At 37.4% G+C, this 23,681-nt stretch overlaps 1 protein-coding gene across 3 annotated transcripts in view; it reads right to left on the bottom strand.

The window, feature by feature from the left end:
- The window catches only part of GPATCH8 (G-patch domain containing 8), a 96,585-nt gene that overhangs the window by 8,837 nt on the left and 64,067 nt on the right, over positions 1-23,681 (bottom strand). For 2 of the 3 annotated variants that reach the window (XM_088143344.1, XM_007423447.4), the window contains 4 exons: positions 13,200-13,267; positions 10,812-10,898; positions 9,533-9,676; positions 861-991 (listed from right to left, as the gene is read on the bottom strand). In XM_088143344.1, coding sequence (XP_087999470.1) covers positions 861-991; positions 9,533-9,676; positions 10,812-10,898; positions 13,200-13,267 — 430 coding nt within the window. Of the gene's footprint in view, positions 1-860; positions 992-9,532; positions 9,677-10,811; positions 10,899-13,199; positions 13,268-15,227; positions 15,270-23,681 lie in introns of all 3 variants that reach the window. The other variant, XM_088143345.1, reaches the window with a different exon arrangement.

The following is a 23,681-nucleotide window of genomic DNA, read 5'->3' as shown; positions in this document are numbered from 1 at the left end:
ATGCATATGCAATCTCCTGTTACCTTTTATGGAATTGCTCAACAAGCTGTGAATATACTCAGTAACCACTGCTTTGAAATCTCTTTCCCTATGGAATATGTTTAACAAGTAGCTCTTACAAGCACTACGGAACAGTTACTTTGTCCTAAAGCATACACTTATGAGAAGGTGAATTAACTCAGCATAAAGTTTTAAACTAGATGTATTCTAGCCTTCAAAATCAAGGATAAAACCTCAAGAAAATGACTGGGAATCAAAGTATACACAGTTCTGATGCATACATGGAACTTTGTAGGAATAAATGTCCTACTTGTTTCAGGTTTAGGTCCTTTTCCATATAAAATACCAGAATTGTTGGCTTTAACAGTCCCAATTCCTTCATGTACTCATATCACACCCTGTATTTTAAAAAAAAAATTATCCCAGATAGGTCAGAGAGAGGAAGTGGGCATTCCTGTTTTGAGGAGACAACAGATTAAAGTTTTGGTCTACAAAGATCTAAGCAGCAGCACTTCATTCTGTCTCCATTGTATAACTTTTAGTAACTGCATATTTAGTTACAAGTTAGTCTAACTTGCATGTTGAAACAAAACTGCCTTTTGTTTTATCAACAGACCAGCAATGTGCAAACTCTGTCAGCTCGAAGGCCACACCTGGCTTTGCAAGGAATATTGTGGACCACAGTAAAAAGCTGGAAGGGGCCAGGAGCCATGGCAGGCAACTTGAGGATTTTAACGAACAAAATGGGTACCTTAAGCCAAAAGCTCTATTAAAAAGAAAAAAAGCCTAACATTCTGGTCAAACTCTGGACAGACTCTAGGTTTAAATATTTTGCATCCTTGAGGTAGGTCATAATTCACCATTCAGGCTGCTTCCTCTGCTCAGCCAGCTCATGGAGACGTCGAAGAGCTTTCTCCTGTTTCCTCTCATCTTTCCGGGATCTTGAGGAAACGTTGCGAGCAAATTCTCTTTGCTTGAGATCTTTTAATCTCTGTGCAAAATAAGAGAAGAAAATAACGATATTAGGGAGGGGAAAATAGACAATTCTTTAAAATACATCAGATATAATTGTAAGTGGTTATGGTTTCAATGAATGAGAAAAACAGACTACAAAGTGATATTCATACACTTATGAAAAAAGACTGATATTAGTAGGAATCACCCTAACTCCCAAACACTCTAATGATTTGGCCTTCACAATCTCCTTTTCATTGTCATGAGATGATTTATATGCAAATGTATCAGATATCAGTGCAGGGAGGAAACAGCAAAAACGCATGCACAAGAAACATGCCTCTACACTTGTTTCTATGCAGCCTTTTGCAGTATGTTACTCTAGATATGTTTGCCCATAATTCGCAACATCCCCAGCAAATATGCTCATGTTGGCCAGGGAAGGATGGAAATGGAGTCCAACACATCAGGAGGGTAACCAACTGTCAGAGGCTGGATTCAGTATGGAATTTATAAAATTTTTAAAAAAGCAAGAACAAGTAATGGTGCTTGGAACAGTAATGCTGCTTTATTATGTAAGCAATAATTTTATATTCTAACTGTGTAAAGCTGGAAAAAAACATTTTATTTCTTGCAATATAATTAATAACAACATGTTTCCCAGGAATGTTGTAAGAGTTATCTTTCGGAAGGGTGATTTACAAGCACTTGAAAAGACAAGGCTAGATGGATATCTACACAATTCTAAAATTGTGAGAATTGTTTTCTTCCTAAATTACTGTTCCTAAATTATTTTGAAGATAAGCAGGAAACTAAATTTAATTTTTAATAGGAATTCTGAATGAAACCTAGGCTCTTTCAGCTCTAAGAGCCATATGACATACATGAACATTTTTATTTGAAGGACAGTATATAAATACATCAAATAAATGTATAAAATTTAATTAGAAAAATCTGCAGATCTCTCTTATCTTGATGCTTTAATGTGTAAATGTCACAAGTGGGCTATTTACTTAGCTCATTTTAACAGAGACATATATATTGATATAGGAAAGCCAAATTTCATGCAAAGGAACAAAACAACAATATGAAAACTGGCAAATTCTGCAACAGTAAGGCTCTTTGTGAGCCCCAAATGCACAGCAGAGATCTACTATTAAAGAAAATTATACCCCAGTTTTAATGATGGGCCATGAGAATGCCTTTTGCTTAGTACTTTTAGCAAGCTATGGGGAATGAAGAGCACTGTAAGTTGTGCTCATCTGTGAAGGTTTGGCATGATTATATGGTTGCACTTGTTATACTGGATGACATCAGATGGCTTTAGAGGAGCCTGTTTTGTGCTTCAAGCTGGCAGGCTTAGATTGTCTTAGTTACTGAAATCCTATTTGTGCACTGAAGAGACAGCTACTGTTAACAAGGCTGTGTATATTCTTAATTATAAACCCTGCGCTCTGCACCAAAATAACACAATTCTATTCCAAGAAAAGCCAGTTTCATCAGCCAGTATTCATTCTGTCCAAGTTCTGTTAATCAAAGAGAACAAGTACTGGTAAGTGTTGCCCTTGACTCTATGGACTGCTATGGGATGCTACTACTTATCCTTAATTTAAGGTCTCGATATATTGAATTTTACTCCCACCAATTTTCACACTTAACTCAGAGATAAGTGAATCTGGCTGAGGGCTCAAGTGTAGACATCCAGCTAACCTCAGTTAAACTTGTCATCATGGATTTATCTGTGCAGGTCAAGGAAAGTCGTCACTCTCCTTACTATCCTGCATGGAGCAAAGAGTTTCATACACACTGGCCTTTCCCCATTATGTAGAATATGTGCTGGATGATGTGACTATCAGGGAAAACACAGGTTGGCTTGTTAATCAAATCAGGACAAAATCCTGCAGATTTTATCCATGCTTTAGTCTTCAACTGCAAGAGTGAAGAGTTGGACTAAGCCAAACAGAGCTTATGCCACTATTGATTCTGTAGAAGCACCCATCTCAGTGCTTCTTCCAGCTTCAGTGTGAAAAGATATAATGTAGACTCTGTCTCATTGGCACTCCTCTGCTTTGTCCATGCCCTATCCTTCCGCTTCAAAGAAGAATGAGAACAGGTGAAACAATAATGCTGGAAATGAGGAAGGCTTTCTCAAAGTCAGATGAGCTGTCAAACTGGTAGGTCAACTTTAGTGGTTCCCTATCCCTAACAATCACAGAAAAATGCAGTTTTGGTCATGACCCATTTCAATGGCGTACAACTTTATCTGGACCAAGCTTGGCTTTTGAGTGGTGTACTGGAGGCTGCATTCCAAGAGTAATTGGTGAAGCCAAACAAACACTACATTCAATTTAACTTACATTTAAATGTAATTAAAATACAGTTAAAATGATTACTTTGTGGCTAGGTATTTAATAATTTCTCATTTCTATCACACTACACATTACAATTCGGTAACATGTCATGCAATGCACAACTGTCACAGCTGTCTCAGTGTATTATTTCACTTCAAAGTAGCTTAGAAATGGTAAAATGCTAGAATTTCTTCTGCTCTGTCAGACAGCATTAGAATGAACTATCCACACCCAATCAACACTCACAGAAGTATGGCATTTAAGAAAAAGAATGTGAAATTAATCATTCCAAAATAAGAAGGGTGTTCTCTTATTTATATTCCATATCTTCAATTACACATTTTATTGCATTCACTAGTATGAATCAAAATCCCAAGTAGCTGTAGGTGTAAAGAGGATCTACTATATAGTCATCTGTGATAGTTAGGGCTGAGTGATCAGATCTCAGCTGAAAAAAGCAGACAACCACTAGATGACAGTTACGAGATACAATACAGCCACTCCTCAGTTAGTGGTTACTTCATTTAGTGACCATTCACAAATATGACAGTAGTAATAATAATAATAGTAATAATAATAATTTTAAAAACTGTTTTCCAACCAATGTGTGCACTTATAACCAAATTTCATGTGCCTGACAACAATGCAGGCCTGAGTAAGAGTAACGCTGGCATTACTAAACAAGATAACTTTATCTAAATGAGACAGCAGTGATCTTTGTAGCATCTCTCTCCCTCTGTCATATGTTCATGTAGCAACCATTTCCCTTAGCGATGTCGGAAGGAACAGATTGTGGTCACTAAATGAGGAAAGGGTGTACAATTTTTTGTTACTATTTACCAAGCATCTGAATTTTTGCAGCCCAAATCTGGTAGCCCTTGGCTACATATGTACACAACTGCTCTGGCAATTGGCCCTTTCCAACTTTGGCAAGTGCCTAGGAAATCACAGGTAAAGAAATTCTCTCTATTGCTGATTACCCATCTCATGGAGGACTGCATTTTCAGCTTAAAAATAACTCTGGTGAAACACACCATGCTAGAAAACTCAAGTAGTATATTACTGTGATTTTAGGCATATTGATATGGTATTAAGTTTCCCCCCAACTGTTTACAACTATTTAAATCAGGAGTGCATCACTTTTATGTGGCACTGTGACATCACTGGAAAGGCGGGGTGAACTTATTTGGCCTTTTTTCTACCTTGTGTATAGAATAGTGTGGTTTAATATGCACAGTAGGCGTACTAAGCCATTTTGAAGTATCATGTATTCACATTTGTCCTCCTTTGGGGCAAAAATGCAGGAACACCACCACCTCCAGTCTATTAAACTGATGCAGTGGTGATGGTGGGGGCTGTTCTGAAACTAGCAAAAAGAAACAAATTTTGCCTATGGGATTTTCTGATATTGAAAAAAATGCTTCTGAAAAATGGAAGTCCTATGGCACAGTAGAATGTTGAGTCTTCTTGAAAAACTTATACTTCCTGTCTTCATTTTGGAAGGACAAGGGAAGAGACACAGAATTAACTTATTAATAGCTCCCTAAAATATGTTTCCTGAATTGTTTGTACTGGAGCTGGGGGAAGAGGCAGGTCACCAAGAAAGAGTACATTCAAATAGCCAGCGTTTGTAGGGAATGAGACAGAAAAGCTAAACTTTAAAAAGGACATTTGAAGGTGAATATGTGATATATCTATCAATGCGAGAGCAGCTTCAGAGTATATCTAAGTCACATTAATATTTATTTACTTACTTACTTACTTATAGGACTTATATGGCTGTCTTTACTTACTTACTTACTTATAGGACTTATATGGCTGTCTATCTCTTACAATGATTCTAGGTGGCTCACAACAAATATACCCTTCCCCCCAGGTGCCAGAACAAACATCCTTACAGTTCAAGCCCCCATCCTAGCCCAATGCTTGGGGGAAGAGCCAGGTCTTCACAGCCCTCCAGAAGTCTAAAATGGTAGTACATGCACAAGTATGAGATGATCCCAGAATACATAAGATCTCTGTTTGAAGGGACTCTTTCTAAGTTTTGCTGTCTTTCATTTACTTCTTCTAGGTGAGCTTTGTTTACATGATGTACTTCAGTAGATTCTGAATATATTCCTGAAAGAGATATATGGGCAAAACTAAAGGCATTTTCTGGCTTGTGGAACTCCTGTACAAACAACTGAAAATAGAACATATTAGAAATGCCAGTGTTTTAAATGCAAATGTGTACATGCATCTTTCTGATAAACATTATAATTATTGTTGAATATTCCTGCTCTTTAAAGCACAAGAATAAGGAATAACTGGCCTGTAAAATCCAATAAAGAACATCTACTGCCGCAATGACATCAGGGAAATGTCTTTATGTTGCTCAAACTGCTCAGCTCTCACGAACAAAAACCAGTGTTTCCATCTTGATTTTTTTCAGCCTTGATGCTTATGGTAGTACAAGTGAATGTTTCTCACACAAGACGAAGTCTTAGTGGCAATTGCATTACGAAATCCCCAACTGGAAATCCTTACCAACAACCTTTATTATTAAGCTTTGATGACACAGCACAAATTTGGATTATACACCGTACACTTATGTTCAGAACAACACCTGCCAAATGGATTTCTCTTTAACATAGCATTCCAGCTTTAGTCTGGTTCTTTCTTTGCACCTCAGCCTCTCTTCAACATAAGCCTGACATTTCTTTAGTTTGTACTCTGTGTTTAACAAAGTCATCCAACTACGAAATGCATAAAAACCCAATTAGTCTCTAAAATATCAAAGCTTGTCTTTTAATTATATTGTTTTTCTTTTTTTGCTAGCTGCTAAGCTCCATCTGTTGGCCAAAAACCCAGGGTATAAATAGAAGAAATCAAGCTGCTTTTCCTTTAGAAAAGGGTTTGAAATAAGCAGAGGTCAGGAAGCAGATCTCAGGAAGAAACTGATTAACATACATTTTTGTAAAAGAAAAAAAGCAAAGCAAAGCAAAAAACAAAATAGTTGAACAGAAACTAATGAATCCATAATTAGGATCTGCATCTGTGAGGATTACCTTTAAACGTTTCTAGAGTTTTTAGCCAAGGAGGCAGCATTATTGATTTTCCCACCAGGGCAAAACAATACTTCTAAGCTGCTGTAGTTGGCAATCTTTCCATTTTTTTCAGCTATAAAAGTTGCAAATCATAGTAACAAAAAAGAGGGTGAGATAAATTATTCCATAGACTGCCTACTTGATGACAATCTTCCTTCTTCAAAGGGATAACAAAATCTTATGGCATTTTAAAGCAGGAGTAGATAGTTTTTGGAGACTGCTGGAACATCTGGAGTTAGCACACTGTGTGCTTTCTCAAAGAATGGCAACTATGGGAACTTGTACATATCCAAAATGGTTATGATGGCTGCAGCCAATCACAAAACATACATTTATTTACCAGAAAGAAAACTGGAATTTTCAGGAAATTAGTAAAAACAGAGAGAGAGCTAAAAAGAGGCTGCTAGGAAAGTTCAGCAAAGGAAGGTCTTATCAAATATTACCTCTAAGTAAAAAGTGCATAATTTGCTAACCTGAGAGCCTGAGAAGAGGACAAGAATAAAAGCTTTTCCACTGGCAATACTTTAAGAACAGGACATGACTCTGTAGTCTTGACCTGCTGCAATGCCACATTTGTATTCTTGCCTGAAAACAACCTGGCTTGCTTGCAAGTACTGCAAGCTTGTAAAGGTGTTTAAAGAAAAACTCAGAGGACTGAACTAGCAAAGGGCCACATTTCAGCTCCTAAGAAAGATCTATTTATCAAACAAGCAAGGCACTACAGCAGGAGCAGCATAAGAAACAATTTTCTATAAGAAAAAGAATCAAACAAGGGAGCAGTGGATGAAAATGCTAAACACAACCAAAAGACATAGAAGATACTCTACACTACTGGAACTCAGAAACAGCTTTGAGACCCTCACAGAAAAAAATTAGCTGTGATCCTTCAAGGGAAATAAAAAAGACAATGCAGAGCAGGATACAGAACAGTGGATCCCTGAAGGGTAGAGCAGCTGCAGCTGCTGAGTCACTACTACAGAAACAAGTGTGCACTGACTTGACTCATTGTTTTGTGAAGTGGGGGCTCCCTGGGAGGCCCAGGTGCTTCATAGCTGCAGAGTGTTGTGAGAACAGCTGGTGGGGCCTTAGGACCATAGGGGGATCAGGCAGATGCAACGGGAGTGGTGGTGAAAGATGGATGGTTATTGTTTATTTTTCTGTGGTTGTTTGGTGTGGGTAGGTGTGCCCATTGGGGTTTTGCATCAGCCGAAACCCCGGGGGAGGTGGGGGGCTATCATCATCTGTGAGTTGTCGAGGGCTCTTAGAGATTCTGCTCCACAGATAACTGGATGTGTGACCCACTGGCTTAAGTTGGGCCTTCAGGAACAGTTGGGATTGCTGCTGGTGTACCGCCTTCTCTACGATCCAGCATCATTCCTGCTCGAGCGGCTGGATTCTGTCTGGGATGGCTCAGGAGTTCAGGTCCCTATGGTAACCATGGACCTGTCCCAAATAATAGAGGGCTCAATGCATAGTGGGGGACCATGCTAGATCTGTTTTTTGTCTCAGGGCAGTTGCAGTGTGAACTGGCATTGGAGGATATTATCATCAGTCTGTTGCCATGGACAGATCACTCTTTGGTTGCCCTCTGGCTTACAGGAGCAACCTTTCCCCTCCTGTGGGGAGACATGGCTTATTAGATTGGCCTGCCACAAATGACTGATGTACCCTGTTGGGTTCCAGAGGAAATTTGGTTTTCTTCCTGAAAATTTGCTCAGCAATTTGGCCAAGGCCTTGGTAACAGTCTGGAACAGGCCAGTGACTGAGGCCCTTGACTGGATTGTGCCTATGCAGTCTGATCCTGGGGTGCATCTTGGTTTTCTGAGGAGCTCTGGGAGATGAAGCACAAAAAGTGACACCTGGAGTGCCACTGAAGAAAGACAAAGGGTTAACTTGACTGAACATGAGTGAGAGCCCATATCTAGGCCTACACAGTGGTGATAACAGCGGTGAAACATTGTTATTTCTCTGCCCTTACTGCATCCACCAATAGCGATCCAGAGGCCTATTTCAAGTGATTCACTCCCTGTTAGGGAGAGTTGGGTCACAGGATCATCTACATGGGTATGGTGAATAGTTTTCATGCTATTTAGTGGATAAAATTGCTTGGATTTGCTCTGAGTTGGACTCTGACTGGGCAGGTCTAAACGAGTTGCCTGGGGTACAATCTCGTGAGATCTGGAGTGAGTTTGATTTTGTGATTCCTAAGGATGTGGGCAAGGTCCTCCAGTCCAGCCACCAGTCTATTAGATCCAGCCCCTCCTGGGTTGGTAAGGCGGCCTAGGAGGTGACCAAGGGATGAGTCCATAAGATGGTATTCTTTGAAGGAAGGTGGTGGTACTGCTGGCCTTGAAGGAGGCAGTGGTGTGGCTCTCCTCAAAAGGCCATCCATTTTCTGTTGCATGCCAGAAGCATGGGTCTCTGACAGCAGGCCAGTCTTTAAAAGAGTCTCTCCAGAGAATTTATCAGCTGGACACATTTGTAATGGAAAATAAGCTGTCACTCAGTCACAGCCTAACCATTGAAGGATGTAAAATCAACATCAACACCATAAACTGCAACCAGCACAGATCCTTCAGAATAGGCTTTATATAATTCCTATACTTTGCATTGGCTACAACTGGCACCAATTGCAACTTCTGAATACTTGTTATAGGTAGTCCCAGATAGCACGCATTTCAATAGTCAATTCAGGATGTGACCAAAGCATAGACAACATCACCAAATCTAACCTGCTCAAAAACTATCCCTACAATGCATCTCTAAACATCAGGCCACAATCAGCATTTGAGATTCCTGCACCCTATCCTCTTCAGGTAACCTAGAAAAACATCCAAAAACAAAAGTATGGTACCCAATTTCCATTTTCTAGCTAACATTACTTCCTCTAAAACAAACAAACAAACAAACAACAGATGGTGCTTTGATCTGCTGAGCCAGGATAAAACTGTCACACCTGATGCTTTGGTTAAGGTGAGCAAGGGATGTCATAGAATCAAGAGACATCAAGATGTGGTTGCTAGAAGTGGGGGGTGTTGGATGAAGAAGACAAACATAAAGCAGATTGAAGGAAATTATCACTGTACTCCAAAACTCACCCCCACACATCACAAACAATGTAAGAAAAAAACTGCTTTTTACCTGCTTGTGAGCATGGTCATAGGAATTTATGTGGTTGTCAAACTCCTGGTGTTTCTGATACTGCTTGTCACAGAGCTCACAGTAAAAATTAGCTCGAAGGTCTTCCAGTGCCTTGGCAATTGCCTTTTCTTTGTCCACATAATCCTGCAATAGCAAAAGGAGATAAGCCTTAAACCTTCAGAAGAAACTAGCATGAAACAAAAATGGCCAGGGAAGGTTTTCATTAAAAAAATTTAGCCTCTTGGTACAGGGTCTCAGGCTGCACACAGCCCCTGCACGGTGCCTCTAGAATAATTTTTACCATGCTTTCAAATTTCAGTGGTGCAACTGCAAAAAATTGATGAAACAGCTTCCCATTGTTTCAAGAAAGAATTCACAAAAAAGCTGTTTTGTAGGCCTTAAGAGGTATGGTGTGACTTCTTACTTTGCATCATTGAGCCCACCCACTACAGACTACTACTCACCCAAAAACATTAAATGTAAATCCCAGTTACTGTCTACTTAGCTCACTGCTGAGATAACAAACGTTTTAAACACTGTTAAAAATTATTTGATACTAGTTCAGGGTACTTACAACCTATATTAGATCATCAACAAAGAAAGCATTTTGGAGAGAGGAAAATATAGTAGATTGATGTTAGCAGTGAGACTTGCACAGATGGTGGAGAAGAAAGTAACTGGATAAGGTGCTTAGAGGATTCAAAGGAATGTCACTTGGGTTTGGCTAGAGAGTACAAAAAATGTTCCAAGGGAAGGTGTATACAAACCAGGAGTGGGTTCATTTCAACACAATATGATCTCCTACTTTCTCTCCCTTTTGGTTCCTACATAAGAGAACTTTATTTGTAATCTCCAGAAATCATATTGCCAAAATTTGGCAGCAAACTACCAAAGGTAAAATTTCAAACTATTTGGGAAGGAAAACATTAACAACAAAACATGTAAATGTTTTCTATTAGGCTTTAACACCCCTAAAGCTCAAGAACCATGGCAACCCCTGCAAGAAATTACACTCCACCCATTTTGATAATGTCACATGTCATTAACCAAACATAAAATTAAAACAACACATCCTATGTTCTGCAAGTTTGCTTGTTCCTACGACTAGATGGTCCAAACATCTCATTAGATCATAGGATCTCTCTTAGGCATCCCTGTTTTATAAAATCTGTATCTTAATATTATTAAATGATTCTATACTGATATGCTTTAGGTGAGGATAGACTACTATGCAATGGAAAATTGTCTCTGATTCTTTAACTGGGTCAGCAGAAAGTACCTTGTATTTTTGCCTCAGTTCTTCAGTATCTTCCTTCTCCACTTCCAAGACCCGCCTCCTTTCTGTGGCATCTTCAGCATAATCAAGCTACCAACCAAAGCAGAGACAAATCAGGTAGTCGTACACAGTGGGTATTAAAGTTCAGCGAGCAAGAAATATTTATAAATAGTAACACATTTTATTCTCTCAAACGTGGTCCAACTCGTCTGCAAACTGGAAACAAAATGCACAATAATATACTAATCTACTAATGCTAAAAACCTCTAATGGAAGCATTTTATTTCAAGAAAATTTTATGCATTTTGGAGCCCAAAAAGAGGAGGGGCTTTTTTGTAGTAGAAATCTAACTTCCCCCAAAAGAAAAATTATGCAAAGTACATGCCAACTTACTGCCAACTAGAAATATGAAGTAGTCTCATTTCATTTTCCTATGCCTGTTGCATTAAAACTTTCAACTGCAGAATGAGACTAGGAGCTTCTGGAGGAAAAGTACGTACTCTACCACTGGATAATTCACCAGCAGATAGCAATTAATGGTTTGCTGTTGCTGAATACTGAAATTCCATTTGATAGAAAAAAATCTAACTTCCACTGACTTAAGAAAATTGGGATGAGGCACAGGAAGCCTTCTACTAATGAAAATGAGCAATGTCTACCTCAGAAACATTTGATACAATAACAGAAAGTTCAATGGTACGTAAGTGTCGTTGATATGCCCCAAATAGATATTAAATGGGAAATAATTTTGAAATTAAAGAACCTTCTCCTAAAGACCTGGGACTTGAACATACATCAGTTTTTGAAGTGGTATAGGAAATTTCCCTCTTGTTAATTTCAAATGAGGAAAATTCAAACCAAAAATAAACCCCAGCCCGGCAGACCTGCCATAAAACACCTACATTTTCTACTCATGCATGTGTGTGTGTATTCTTATTGCATTTATATCCCACTTTTCCTCTGGATATTAAAGGCAGTGCACATAAAATCTCCCTTCATTTTACCATCTCATAGCAACCTTGTATGATAGGTTTGCCTGAGGGATAAAGGTTTACCTAGGGTCACCAATAAAATTTGTGATAACTTAATCTGGTTCTGCCTGGTCCCAAACCTACAACCTAACCACATCATACACATAAATTAATCCCACATAAATGTATAATTGGATGAAAAAAAATCCTTTCTCTCACATTCAAACACATTTTCAAGGTTTGTGCAACAGAGAAGAAAGCGCCTCCACTCATTCCATGAGCAGAATGCAAAATCACCATTGGATTCTGCCCATCTTTTTTTTCTTGAGTTTACCAGCAATTTCAATAAGCTTATGTTTTGAGAAAACATCCCTGCTCTCTCTAAACAGGTTGTGATTTGATAAGCTTTTCATATCCTCCTCAATCATTTCTCTGAATTTTTTTTAAAAATAGGACCGTGCAAATTATTCAGAGAGGTGTAGTGTCAAAGTTCCATGTCCTCTCAAAGACTTTCTGTAGCCATTTCAAAACATCCCCATGCCATCTAGCTTAGCATGGGGTTTTTTGGGGGGGGGGTGCTTCTTGCACATGCACAGACATGTTGAGATAACATGAAGAAGTCTTGCACAAGTGATATTAACCCTTAGAGAGAGCACACTGTTTTGAGCAGTGGTTCAGAGGCCCTTCAGCTGCTTCATGAAATGCTCCTCCAAATGTTTTGCACAGCACTATTAAAAAGCCCCACCATTGTCTATGGATACAGGCGCTCCAATTTTCAGATATGTTACACAGTAATTTAGTAGGTTCTTTAAAATGCGCATCCATTACAGACTCTGCCACATTTCTGATGGATAGCTAAAGGCAGAGATTCTTTGTGTGGGAACCAGAAGCACTCTTTTCTGACCTTTATGCTAGGATATCTAGTTCCCTATCTGAAGAACAGATACTACCGTTCCAGTGTGCCTAATAAGTAAAACCTGCTGCATTCTTCAGGCATTAAATTACATATATTACTTCTGAGTGTGTCTTGATATGGAAGTCTGCTCACAGCACTGAGCTGAGCAAACCTTTTCACAACAAAAAATAATTTTGGTACACAGGAGCTGCACAGGCCCAACCAATTTTTAAATGTGCAATTAAAGCTTTAATTGGAAAATCAGATTTGTTAATTGAAGCCTATTGTACATTTATATTATACTAAAGCACTATCATTTCCTTGACTAAAAGATCCTTCCCCACTGATGCCCTCTATGTGTGTTGGATTATAACACTCATAATTCCTGGGGCTGGATGATGAAAACTGTAGTCCAAAAGGACACGAGTTTGGAAAATGTTATGGTAAAATGTATTATAGTCTTAAAACATACGCACAGACACTTAATCTTGCCTGGTACAAAGTGTATGTTGCAGGGCCACTTACCTCCATTTCCATCCGCCCCATGCCCATGACATCATATTTGACAACGATAGGGATGGGATCTGTTCTACCTGGAAGGGAATGAGACCTATCAGTTGAGTGAGTAGGACAGAATGATCATCCTTTGGTAAGTCGCTTTGTACACATTGGTTTGGGGTTGGTTAGAGATCTTGCCTTTGGAGTGCAGAGACCAGAAAGCTACAGAGAACCAAACACAAGCCATTCTCACAGCTTACAATCATAAGCCTGCACAACTTGGTTGCCAGACCTGGCCTTGTTTTTGTTTTTGCTGCCTCCAGCTTTTGGCCCAAATATTTGAGCAACTTAATACTAAAATTAATGATCCTTATACTAGAAAATAAAAGAATTTGAGGAACGGGAAAGAAGCACTCTCTCAGATCACAGGACACAGATTCAGGAGGCAAACAGAATGCTGGGTGTTTTTGAACCATTCTGAAATAACATTTAATAAAATGCAAGCACCAATGTCCAGCAACACCCATTTAGTATGCAATTATTTCAGAAGTTTGAAAGATTAGTATGAAGACTTTGTTAGGCCCAAAATGGGCTTTTTGGATTCTGCCATATTCTTTCCTTGTAAGCTGTGAAAAGGACTAGTTGCGAAGAAAACTGACTTTGAACTAATCAAACTATGCTGAAGATTTCATATGTATTTTTAATTCACTCATAACCAGCCAAACAAAGCAAAATGGGGCAGACGAGCACTTCGACTATCACAGCCTTTGGGGGTGTTTATTTTTACATCACAACATGCGCTGTGAGTTGTGATGTAAGGGCACTGGTAAAAAGGAGTTACTTACCTTATCTGGTACATACCTTGAGTGAAAAAACAGAATGTTTACTTCCCTTATTAGCAAACTTGGGGGGATTGGTGTTAACAATATTCCTCTCATTCAAAAACACATAGATTATACCCTTGGGCCAAAAGATGTCCAAGCTTGAATCGTGCTGAAATAAGGAAACTGGACTGCTAGTATCAGTTCATGTGGCATAACAGTATTTTTGCATCTCCAAAAAAATTGCTATTTTTTTAAAAAACTTTTGAGAGGTAGAGTGGCCCAAATGACAGCACTGTACTTGGGAAATCTGAGTTCATGTCTCACCTCTGTCAGATGATTTATTAGCTTTGTCTCCATTGCTTAGCTATAAAACAGGAATTGTAATTCCTCACAAAATTTATCATGAGGGTTAAAAAAGGTTTTGCCCTTGATGTGCCATTAAAATAGAAGCAAACCAATCCCCAACATAAATTTAATTTGGGAATACATTTCAACATTTTCCAGATTGAACAACTCTTTTCTAGAGAGATATTTCTGCTTGTATCTCGAATTTAGAAACCTGGAGTAGGGTGAATCAAATTTGGAAACACTGATCATCTGTGAAAAAGCATTTTGAAATACAATTTTTATTTATATATACACATTTTCAGTAACAAGGGTAGGGGAGGAAGGGGATTTATGCCCAATTGTATATGAAGCAATGACTGCAGTTGTGAGCAAAAGAACCAAATTCATAATAGTTTATTTTAAATGATATATTCCCCCCCTAATTTTTGTTACATTTCTATAGGAGTGGCATTTGTTCTGTCCAAATGAATATGACAGACTCCTTCATAATATGAAGAATATATTAGTTCTTTTGCTTCCTAAGGCAGTCAATGTTTTCAGTTTTCAATTATCTATTGAATTGTCCTAGCAACTGCTAACACTTAGTATGTGCTTGGGAAAGGCAGGGGGGAGATCAAGTTTGGACAGTATTAGAGATTTGGTATTTGAAGTGAATCTCCACAAATTTTTGGCAGTTCTAACACAAACATCCCTTCTGAGCATTAAACCCTTAATGAACAAGGATCAGACACAAAAGAGTGCATGAAGAAATGGAAAGGAAAAAAAGGGAAACAAAAAGACCAAGCAGAAAAGATGAAGGCTACAACAGAGAAAAGTAAGCCTAACATATTTGGTGCTCTGATGACAAAAAAGAAGTAAATTCAGTCTGAAAATTAAAAATTACCACTAAGTTTACCATCACCACAACAAGTCCCGGATCATTATGCTGTAAAAAAGAAACACCATTTGTTAGGCAGAAACTGTCAGGGGCAGAAAATAGGCCCTATGCAGTAGGCAGGCGAGGGGGAGGGTATAGGGAAGGGGGAGAAATCAGAATGACACTAGGACTTCCACCCATCCCACGCCACCCTTCTTCTGGAAACAGTGCAAGTGCAGTAACACTGGTTTATTTTCAAGATGCATTCAGCATATAACTGATACTGAAAATTAATACTTAGAGTCTTAATAAACATAGCACTCACAATTTTTCATATTAAATTTGTTGGGAGGGAGGAGTGGCTGTTTTGCAGTGTAACAAGTAGTAAGAAACAGACTTTTTTGGAGTGTTTCCCAAACTTCTGATAATCTCATCCACATAGTAAACCACATTCAACTGTTCAAAGCAACCACTGGACCACATTCAATGGTTTAAAGGAAAATTAAGGCTCTTCTGCATAGAAAACTAGAAGGTTAATGAAAAAATGACAACAGAACTTTACCCCCAACTGCTAGTTTTCTATAGTGCTTTTTTGTTTCTGCACATTGGGAAACAGATGAACCTTCACCTAAAGTAGTAGTAATTCAGCTCTAAAGTACATTCACTACTTCAAGAAGTTGGCCAAAGGGTCCAATGATATGTGTAAAATTCAAACTTCTAATGTTTTGCATGTGTGCATTTCAAAGCAGCCAAGGAGTAAGTAGTTGAATATTAGGCACGTGGTACGGAAGAAGGGAGTGAACATTCCCACCCCTCTTGCCAACATCCCTTCTCCAGCTGGGCCAAATATAATGGGGTGAGCAGATGTTTATTAAATGCAGAAAACAGCTCATGGCAAAAGTGTTAAATGACTTTTCTAATGGGATTTATTACTATAATTCTAATTAACTGCCTTTGGAAAAATAACATAAGTTCCTGATATTGAATATTACAAAGACGTTTTAAGTGAATATAAACAGAACTTCAACATCACATTCATTTTGGTCTGTGCATACCCATTATCCTATTCTCTAATTAGCAGTATTTCCCTTTCCTATTCAAAATATAAAATACTAGTGTCATGGCTATAGGCTCTACAAATCTGTTTTGAAATAAATTATACTAATATTATTTATTTGTATCAAAATGTATGTGCCACTTTTGGCCAAAAGCCTCAGAAGTTTCACTGCAGTAATAGAATGTAAAAAAATTATTTAAGGCACAATAGAGAATAAAATGGGCAGCAATAAAAACAAGACAGAAGTGACATTGAACAACAACAACCCAAGCAAGGGAATACATTTCTGTTATATTTTTAGCAGGGAATAAAGATCTAGATAGGTTTCAGAGCTATTTACCACGACCAAGGCAGCTTTGTCCAGTATATATACCAATTTAGCTTTACTTTAGAACTTAATTTATCTTATCCCAGTTGATGGGAAAACCTATTTGGGGTATTTTTACATGAAACCATTTAAGGCCTTGAAGGAAATAATCAATCCTTTGAACTAGGCTCTGAAACAAAATGGAAACAAATGCAGAATTGAGCAGTATCTGATCAGTATCTCAAATACTGTGCTAATACCATTACCATGGGAGCAGTATTTTGTTCCAGCAGTAGATCCAGACACTTTTCAAAGACAGTGTTATGCAGAAATTATAATATGCTAAGCTGGGTGTGAACAAATCACATGCAACAGTGGCCAGATCTTCCTTCTCTGTCAAGGGTGAGAACCCACTAACCTAAGCTGTGTAATTGTTATAACTGCAATTTTACCATCCAAGTAAGAAAGCTAGGTCCAGAAACATTTTGAAAAGAGTGCTATCATGTCTTTAAAAAAGCTGAAAACCAATTCCCAGATTATTAATTAAAGCTATTTCTATCTTATTTTCACTAAGTTTTGTCTTTCTTTGCTCCAAGGCTCAAACTTTCTACTACCTCTTTTTATGTAACTGAGTTTTGTTTCCTTTACACTCAAACCAATGATTCTGCACTTTAAGCTTTTGGATAACTTTTCCCACTGACTTCATACAGATATGAAAATAGGATAAGATATGAATTCTCTATGGCCGGTACAGGAACAGGAGTCCAGGAATTTCACTTCCTGAAACCTGTCCTCAAGTAAGGCCTCATGCCCACCCTGATCCCCAAATCCAAGCTTAGCCAGGCAGTCCAAAGAATAGGATGACTGATGGTACCAAAAGCTACCAGAAAGTCTAGCAGAACAGGGATACAGTCCTTTTTTTCAGTTTCCACTCCAGCATAAGTTGTCCATCAAACTAAACTAGAAATCAGACAAAACTAAGTCTAATATCATTTAAGAGTTAGATTATCAATTCACAATCCAATTTTTTTCATATGGTTTTCTGACTATTGAATATAATATCAGGGGAGATGGACTCATGAGATAATCAAGATTTTTCTGAGAGCTGTTAACTGAAGAACAGCCTTAAGAAAGAAGCAAGCCTCACATATGGAAGGACATTTGATGCTACAGTAAGTCTATTTTAAAGCAAGATCTTAGAGGGATTCTGCAGATTTATTTCACTGATGCCTATTAATCTTTAAGCTCTGTGCAGTGCTCATTAATGAAGGCCCCTGAGCAATTTACAAAAGCAATTTTTATCTGTAAAAACTTAAATAAATATAATGAACTATTTAAAAAATGAAGAAGTGTATCAATAGAATAAGAAGCATAAAATGAATTTTAAACCCAGCTTTAAAACAGCATATGGAAAGTAACTAGTACCAAAACTTGAAACTGCTCTGTAAACCAAATAGAAAGGCTAACAGTTCTGTAAATTATGTGCGCCAATTTAAGGGTTAGGGGAAAAAAACAAAGTACTTCCTCTCTATAAAGAACTCTTGAGAAAAATACCTCTCTAGGAATCCTTCACAATGACATATTAAATTGCCACAATGGAGTGAAGGAGAAAAGGAAAATTATCCTCTTTAATGTTCATCTTTGCTGCAGGTCATGTCACTGGTTTAAAGTAAGGAAATGAATAGTGTGCTTGGGGTATGTGGGATAAAGAAAGGGGGGACAACACTACTCTGTGGGTGTTTTTAAAAGAAAAAACTCAATCCAGAAACAAACTGCAAGATTTGCAAAGCTCACATTTCATTTTAATGTGGACTTTTCCATTTCAATTTTTCCACGAGAGATTATTTAACAAGCAAGCTTTAAAGTATCAGACTATCATGTTAACTGACCTGGTTATCTGAATTCACATGCAGAATGTACATCATATTTACTACTTTTTCCCCAGTCAAGACTAAGGCAGGAACTTTTAATTACATACGTAACATATAGAGTGAAAGGTTACCAGACTATTGTTTTAAGAAGCTACATTGCAATCCAAAGGACTAGTTGCATAATCCCCAGTTATATGGAACTGGGGGCAGAAAAGTAAGGAAAGACATCTACAGAACATTCTAATTCCCACATATTCCTAAGATATAACATGAAACATTCCAGTTCTGAAATCCAACAATAATACTACTGAAATCTCTCAGCAAAATACTTACTAATCTTAATCTTCCATGATAATGTGAAAAGTGATTTGGCCAAATTAAAAACTACCTAGACACTACAGATCCTCAGGGCTTGTACATATGCATTTCCACATATGTTATAATGTGTTCTAAAACAATGTGTCCTCGTGTCTATTTTTAAAAAGGAAAATTATGCCTTTATCTTAAGAAGGTAAATATGACAACATCTGGCGAATTCTGAAATATCAAAAGGAGACAAGAAATGAACAGATGGTATTTCCATTCCTTTTGCTATCTTACATTTGCTCAATGCTGCTTCTAAGGAGCTCATACATGGAGGTGTTAGGCAATCCTTCTTTCTTCTAGAAAGCCTTAGAGATGTTAAATTCAACCTCTCAAAATAATTAAACAATGTTCAAAGGTGACACATAATTTTGTGTTAAGTTACCCACTGATTTTGACAGAAGCAAAGATCAATACAGAAATAGGGGGTAACCAACGTTTAAAACACTTCTCACTGTCTTAACCCAAACTATAATAATTTCACGTAGTGTCTGTTAAATTATTACAGTCTTCCATCTAACTTCCCTACAAAATATTAGCACCAAACTCACCATCTATGTTCTCTTTGCATCTGCAGCTTAGCCTTCAAAATTCTTTCATATATCTTGCTTGTCTGAATTTCTTTGAAACAGCATTCAAGGTACTTGGACATTTTTTTCTGATTATAAAAGTGCCCCTAACAATAAAAGTTTAATTTTCTATTCCCTAAAAGACTACTAACAATCTAGTCTACAATTCTATTTATGCTGTTAGCAAACACTAGCAAAATGGAATACACCATCCATATATAGATGTCTGCAGTGCTAACATTACTGCTAAGCAGTAACAGCCATTGATGATGTCCCTAGGAATATAGCTATCTCACCCTAAAAAATGGTTCGATAGTGAATGAAGCATTTGGTAGAGGTTCTCCATGGGATTGACGAGCCTCCTAAGCCTTTTATGTTCAACAGATTTAACAGGATATAACAAGACATATAATATAAATGATAACACAAAATTTTTAAAAAAATTTATTCAACTTTTCATGGCATGGGATTCACTGAGATTGAATTAATGTGCATGTGACATTAAATACATATAGCTCTAACTATTCAAACAGACAGGCTTATTTTTAATGCTAATCTTGCTAAATTCCCAGGATTTCAAGCTGTGTTGAAAAACTGTTCAACCAGGAACCAGGAAAAGCCCCTTTCAGTACCATCAACACAAGTTTATGAGAACTCTACTATGCAAACCCCAACTTAAAATGCTCATTGGTCTGCAATGTATGTGACTAACAACATATCCATTATCACTGTCTCTTACAAACTGTAAGAGTTACAAAACTCTTACAAGTTGGATTTTTTTCTTACTAAAGAAAATTCTCACGTCATCTATGGCTTCAATCATGCATGTTCTGCCTTACTGAATAGGGCAATTTTAACATAGCAAGAACACCTTTGGCAATAGCCACTTCAAGTGAAGGAAGTGGAGGAACTAAACTAATAATAATCAAAGCAAGATTGAAAATTATAGCGTACAGAAGTTTTTATGATCCAAGAGGCAAACTACTTTCCATTTAAGATGACAAGCAAGGCAGTATTATTTACCTTTCTAAATAAAGATACTCTGCTTTCTCTTCGGACTATATAAAGATATGGTATTTTTACAGATTTATATTTGATAGTATAACAACCCCTGATCCCAAATTTTAGGAGAAGTATCTCTACTACACAACATTCTTTAAAAGACAGAATTCCAGGCTATATTTATATAACACCTGTTTTAAGATTTGCAAATATCTGAAAGATAAGCTAGGAAAACAAAAGGGGGAAGAGAAGTTGAGGCTTTTTGAGTCAGTACTGGCAGGTGCCCTGAGTTTTCACATTTCTTTTACATAAATGGGGATTTAAAGAAGCAGAATGTGCTTGTTGAATGATATACATAAAGGAACTAAGCTTTTTGAACATAAGAAAAGTATTTGGCTATGTACTGACTCTTCAAGAGACACATAACTGTCACACACAAAAATGTTATCAACTTAAAACAACAAATTCTAAAACACCTTTTTAGTAAGATATAATAAAGCAGTGCTAACTATTTTAAGGCAGAATTAAAAAAAATTAAAAATCACACTGAGCAGCAGATAATGCAAACCTCTAAATGACAAACTGCAAGAAAGTCATGGGTTAAAAGTTAAAATCCTCAGGTTTTAAGAATAAAATGTCTTTGGCACAAAAAGTACATGTACACCAGGACTACCACCACAGTGAAGAAATGTTCTACAAAAACCCCAAAATGCAGAGCCTCTCCACCAGCTCCATATAACATTAATGACATAACACAGACCTGGATCCAAGGACAGATGTGGGTTTGCCTCATATTGATCAAACACCAACTAGAAGGTCTGTGGAAATCAGAGGCACTGATTCTTCAGAATATTTTTCCCAATTAGATTTGGGAGCAGGAAATGTTCTTAATCAAGAATAAAGACATAGATGCCAACTTCAAAGACAGCTGCTCAGTCTGACCAAATTACATCTGTTTATATTGTCAAAGGAAAATAAAACAAAAGATCTTGGCCCCAAAATTGAAAAAAAAATGTGTCAACAACTAGTAGCATATGTACCAGCTGGGAGAATGAATTCTCATTCAGTAACTGGATAACACACATCATTCAGTAGCACACATTATAAAGTGGTTTGCTTAGCTTCAGCTTACTATGCTGCATGAACCCAGCTAGTATGTTAATGCAGTGCATGCCAAGTGATAAACTGTTTTACAACTCTTATATACTATATCTCATAAATCACATTGTGAGTTGGCATGAAGTACGAACTCAACTATTAGGTGTACTTTCACATAAACAAGTCATATTGTGGTTTGGCCTAACCACAGCCATTAGCTGTGCTTCATATAATGCTACATCATGATTTAGTGATATTTGAATCTCAGGCTAACATAGGCCTACCTAACCTCCCCCCACAAACTTCCACTGTTCATTAATTACAGTTACATTAATAGTTTAATCAGTTCATCTTAATTTGAGGGAATATGTAAGACCAAGGTTCACCAAGACTATGTCCTATTAAACCTGAAGCCATTTGGTGAGCCTGAGCAAGCCTATTATCTTCTATTGTAAAGCTAACAATCTGGTTCCAGAGTTAGTATAAAAATTGATTAAGGTTATAGTTTTATTGAAAAAGAAACAATATAGATTAAATTCAAGCTTTTGACCAAAACCAGATGTTCTCTTTCCATCATAACTGCGGTTCAAAAAATATAGATGAGACAGCAGATTGTGGGTGGATATTTATTTATTTGTTTGTTTAGTCACTCATCTCCTAACATCTCTTATACATGACTGGGTGGCTCACAATTAAAACAGAATAAAAACGGTAAAAAACAATCAGGGTTAAAAACAACAAAAAGGACATTTAAAAAAGCAGCCAAGAAGACTCACGAACACTCAAACAAGCCATGACATGGGCTCACCCATGCTATCAGGGCCCCAGGCTCGATGGCAAAGCCAGGTTTCTGGTGCCCTGCAAAAGGTCAGCAGGGTCGGGGCAAGTCTAATTTCTGGGGGTATGCGAGAGGACCTGGAGTTTGAGTGGGTCATTCCTATCTAGTAGTCTAAATCTTGAGGTGGATCAACACTATAGCATAAGGATTGTGTTCAGAATTTTTAAGACAACAAGTACTTTCATTAAAGACTGGAAACCTCTTATGGACTTTTTGCTGAAAACAGAAAAAAATGAATTCATGATTTATAGATCTGCTGATTAAAAAGGACTGCTTATGGGAAGAAGGGAAATATGTACTTTTAAAGAGGGAAGTGTGAAGATTTGTTTGCTTGTAACTGCTGTAAAGAAGATTGTGAGTTGCTTCTTTATATATTTTTCTTTTCTTGTTTCTTATTATATTTTCTCTTTTATACTATTTTTTACTTTCTCACTTCACTTTTTTCTTTCTTTTCCTTTATATTCCTTTATGTTTTATATAAGAGAATTTTAAAATAAAAATTATAAATTATAAAAAATCATGTTCAGAAATTTAAATTATCATTGATGCACTGAGTAAAGAACAAAAATAAGGCCAAGTAGGGAGACCCATTACTGCCTCTTTCTGCATAGGAGAGTAAAACAAAGGGAGCATTGCCAATGGGTCCTCCCACAGCACCTCAGAATCAGTAGTAGCAGGCCTTCAACATGCTCTATTGTTTCTGCTACAGAAAGAAATGTGGAGGCAAGTGTTTAACTGGCCCTTGAGCAGGATGCAGATTTTAAATCCAAAGAACATTTTTGTGGGAATGTCCCATCTGTGGGAATAATTCAGGACCTAAATTCAGACAGTGTTTTAAATTCAGTGGTCATCGATACCTTATCTACTGAATCCCCTCCAACATTTTTCTAACAGAGATTTTTAATATCAAGATAATGGCTATTAGTCCTGGTGATTAGGTATTACCACATAAATCAGAGGCAATAAGCCCTTCAATACCAGTTGCAGGAAAATGCAAACAAAAGGATATTACTAAATTGATGTCCTGCTTGTGGGCTTTCCCCACTCTTGTGAGGAGATAAGAATACAGCAAAGAAATTTCTACATCTCCAACCAGAACTTTTTTACTGTCATAAGAGATTGCACATGCTTTGCTACAACTTTATAAATACAAACTCCAACAGAATGAAATACTGTCATATTTTATTAGGTACAGTATCATGAAGATTACATTCCATCACTGAAACAAAAGAGTAAGAAGGATCTATTTTTTAATCTCTGTGTTCGAGGAAATGGACTGCTATCCCTGTCATGTGTGTTTCCTGGCTGCCAAGTTCACATTGCAGTCTAAAAGCTTAAGTAAATTATTGTATAGGCAAGTGTTGCCTTCATAGCTG

Source organism: Python bivittatus, unplaced genomic scaffold (assembly GCF_059951505.1).
Source record: "Python bivittatus isolate LINGU-HERP-01145 unplaced genomic scaffold, Pbiv_v1 ctg000410_np1212, whole genome shotgun sequence".
NCBI classification, from domain to species: domain Eukaryota; kingdom Metazoa; phylum Chordata; class Lepidosauria; order Squamata; family Pythonidae; genus Python; species Python bivittatus.
This window is presented reverse-complemented; position numbering and strand designations above follow the sequence as displayed.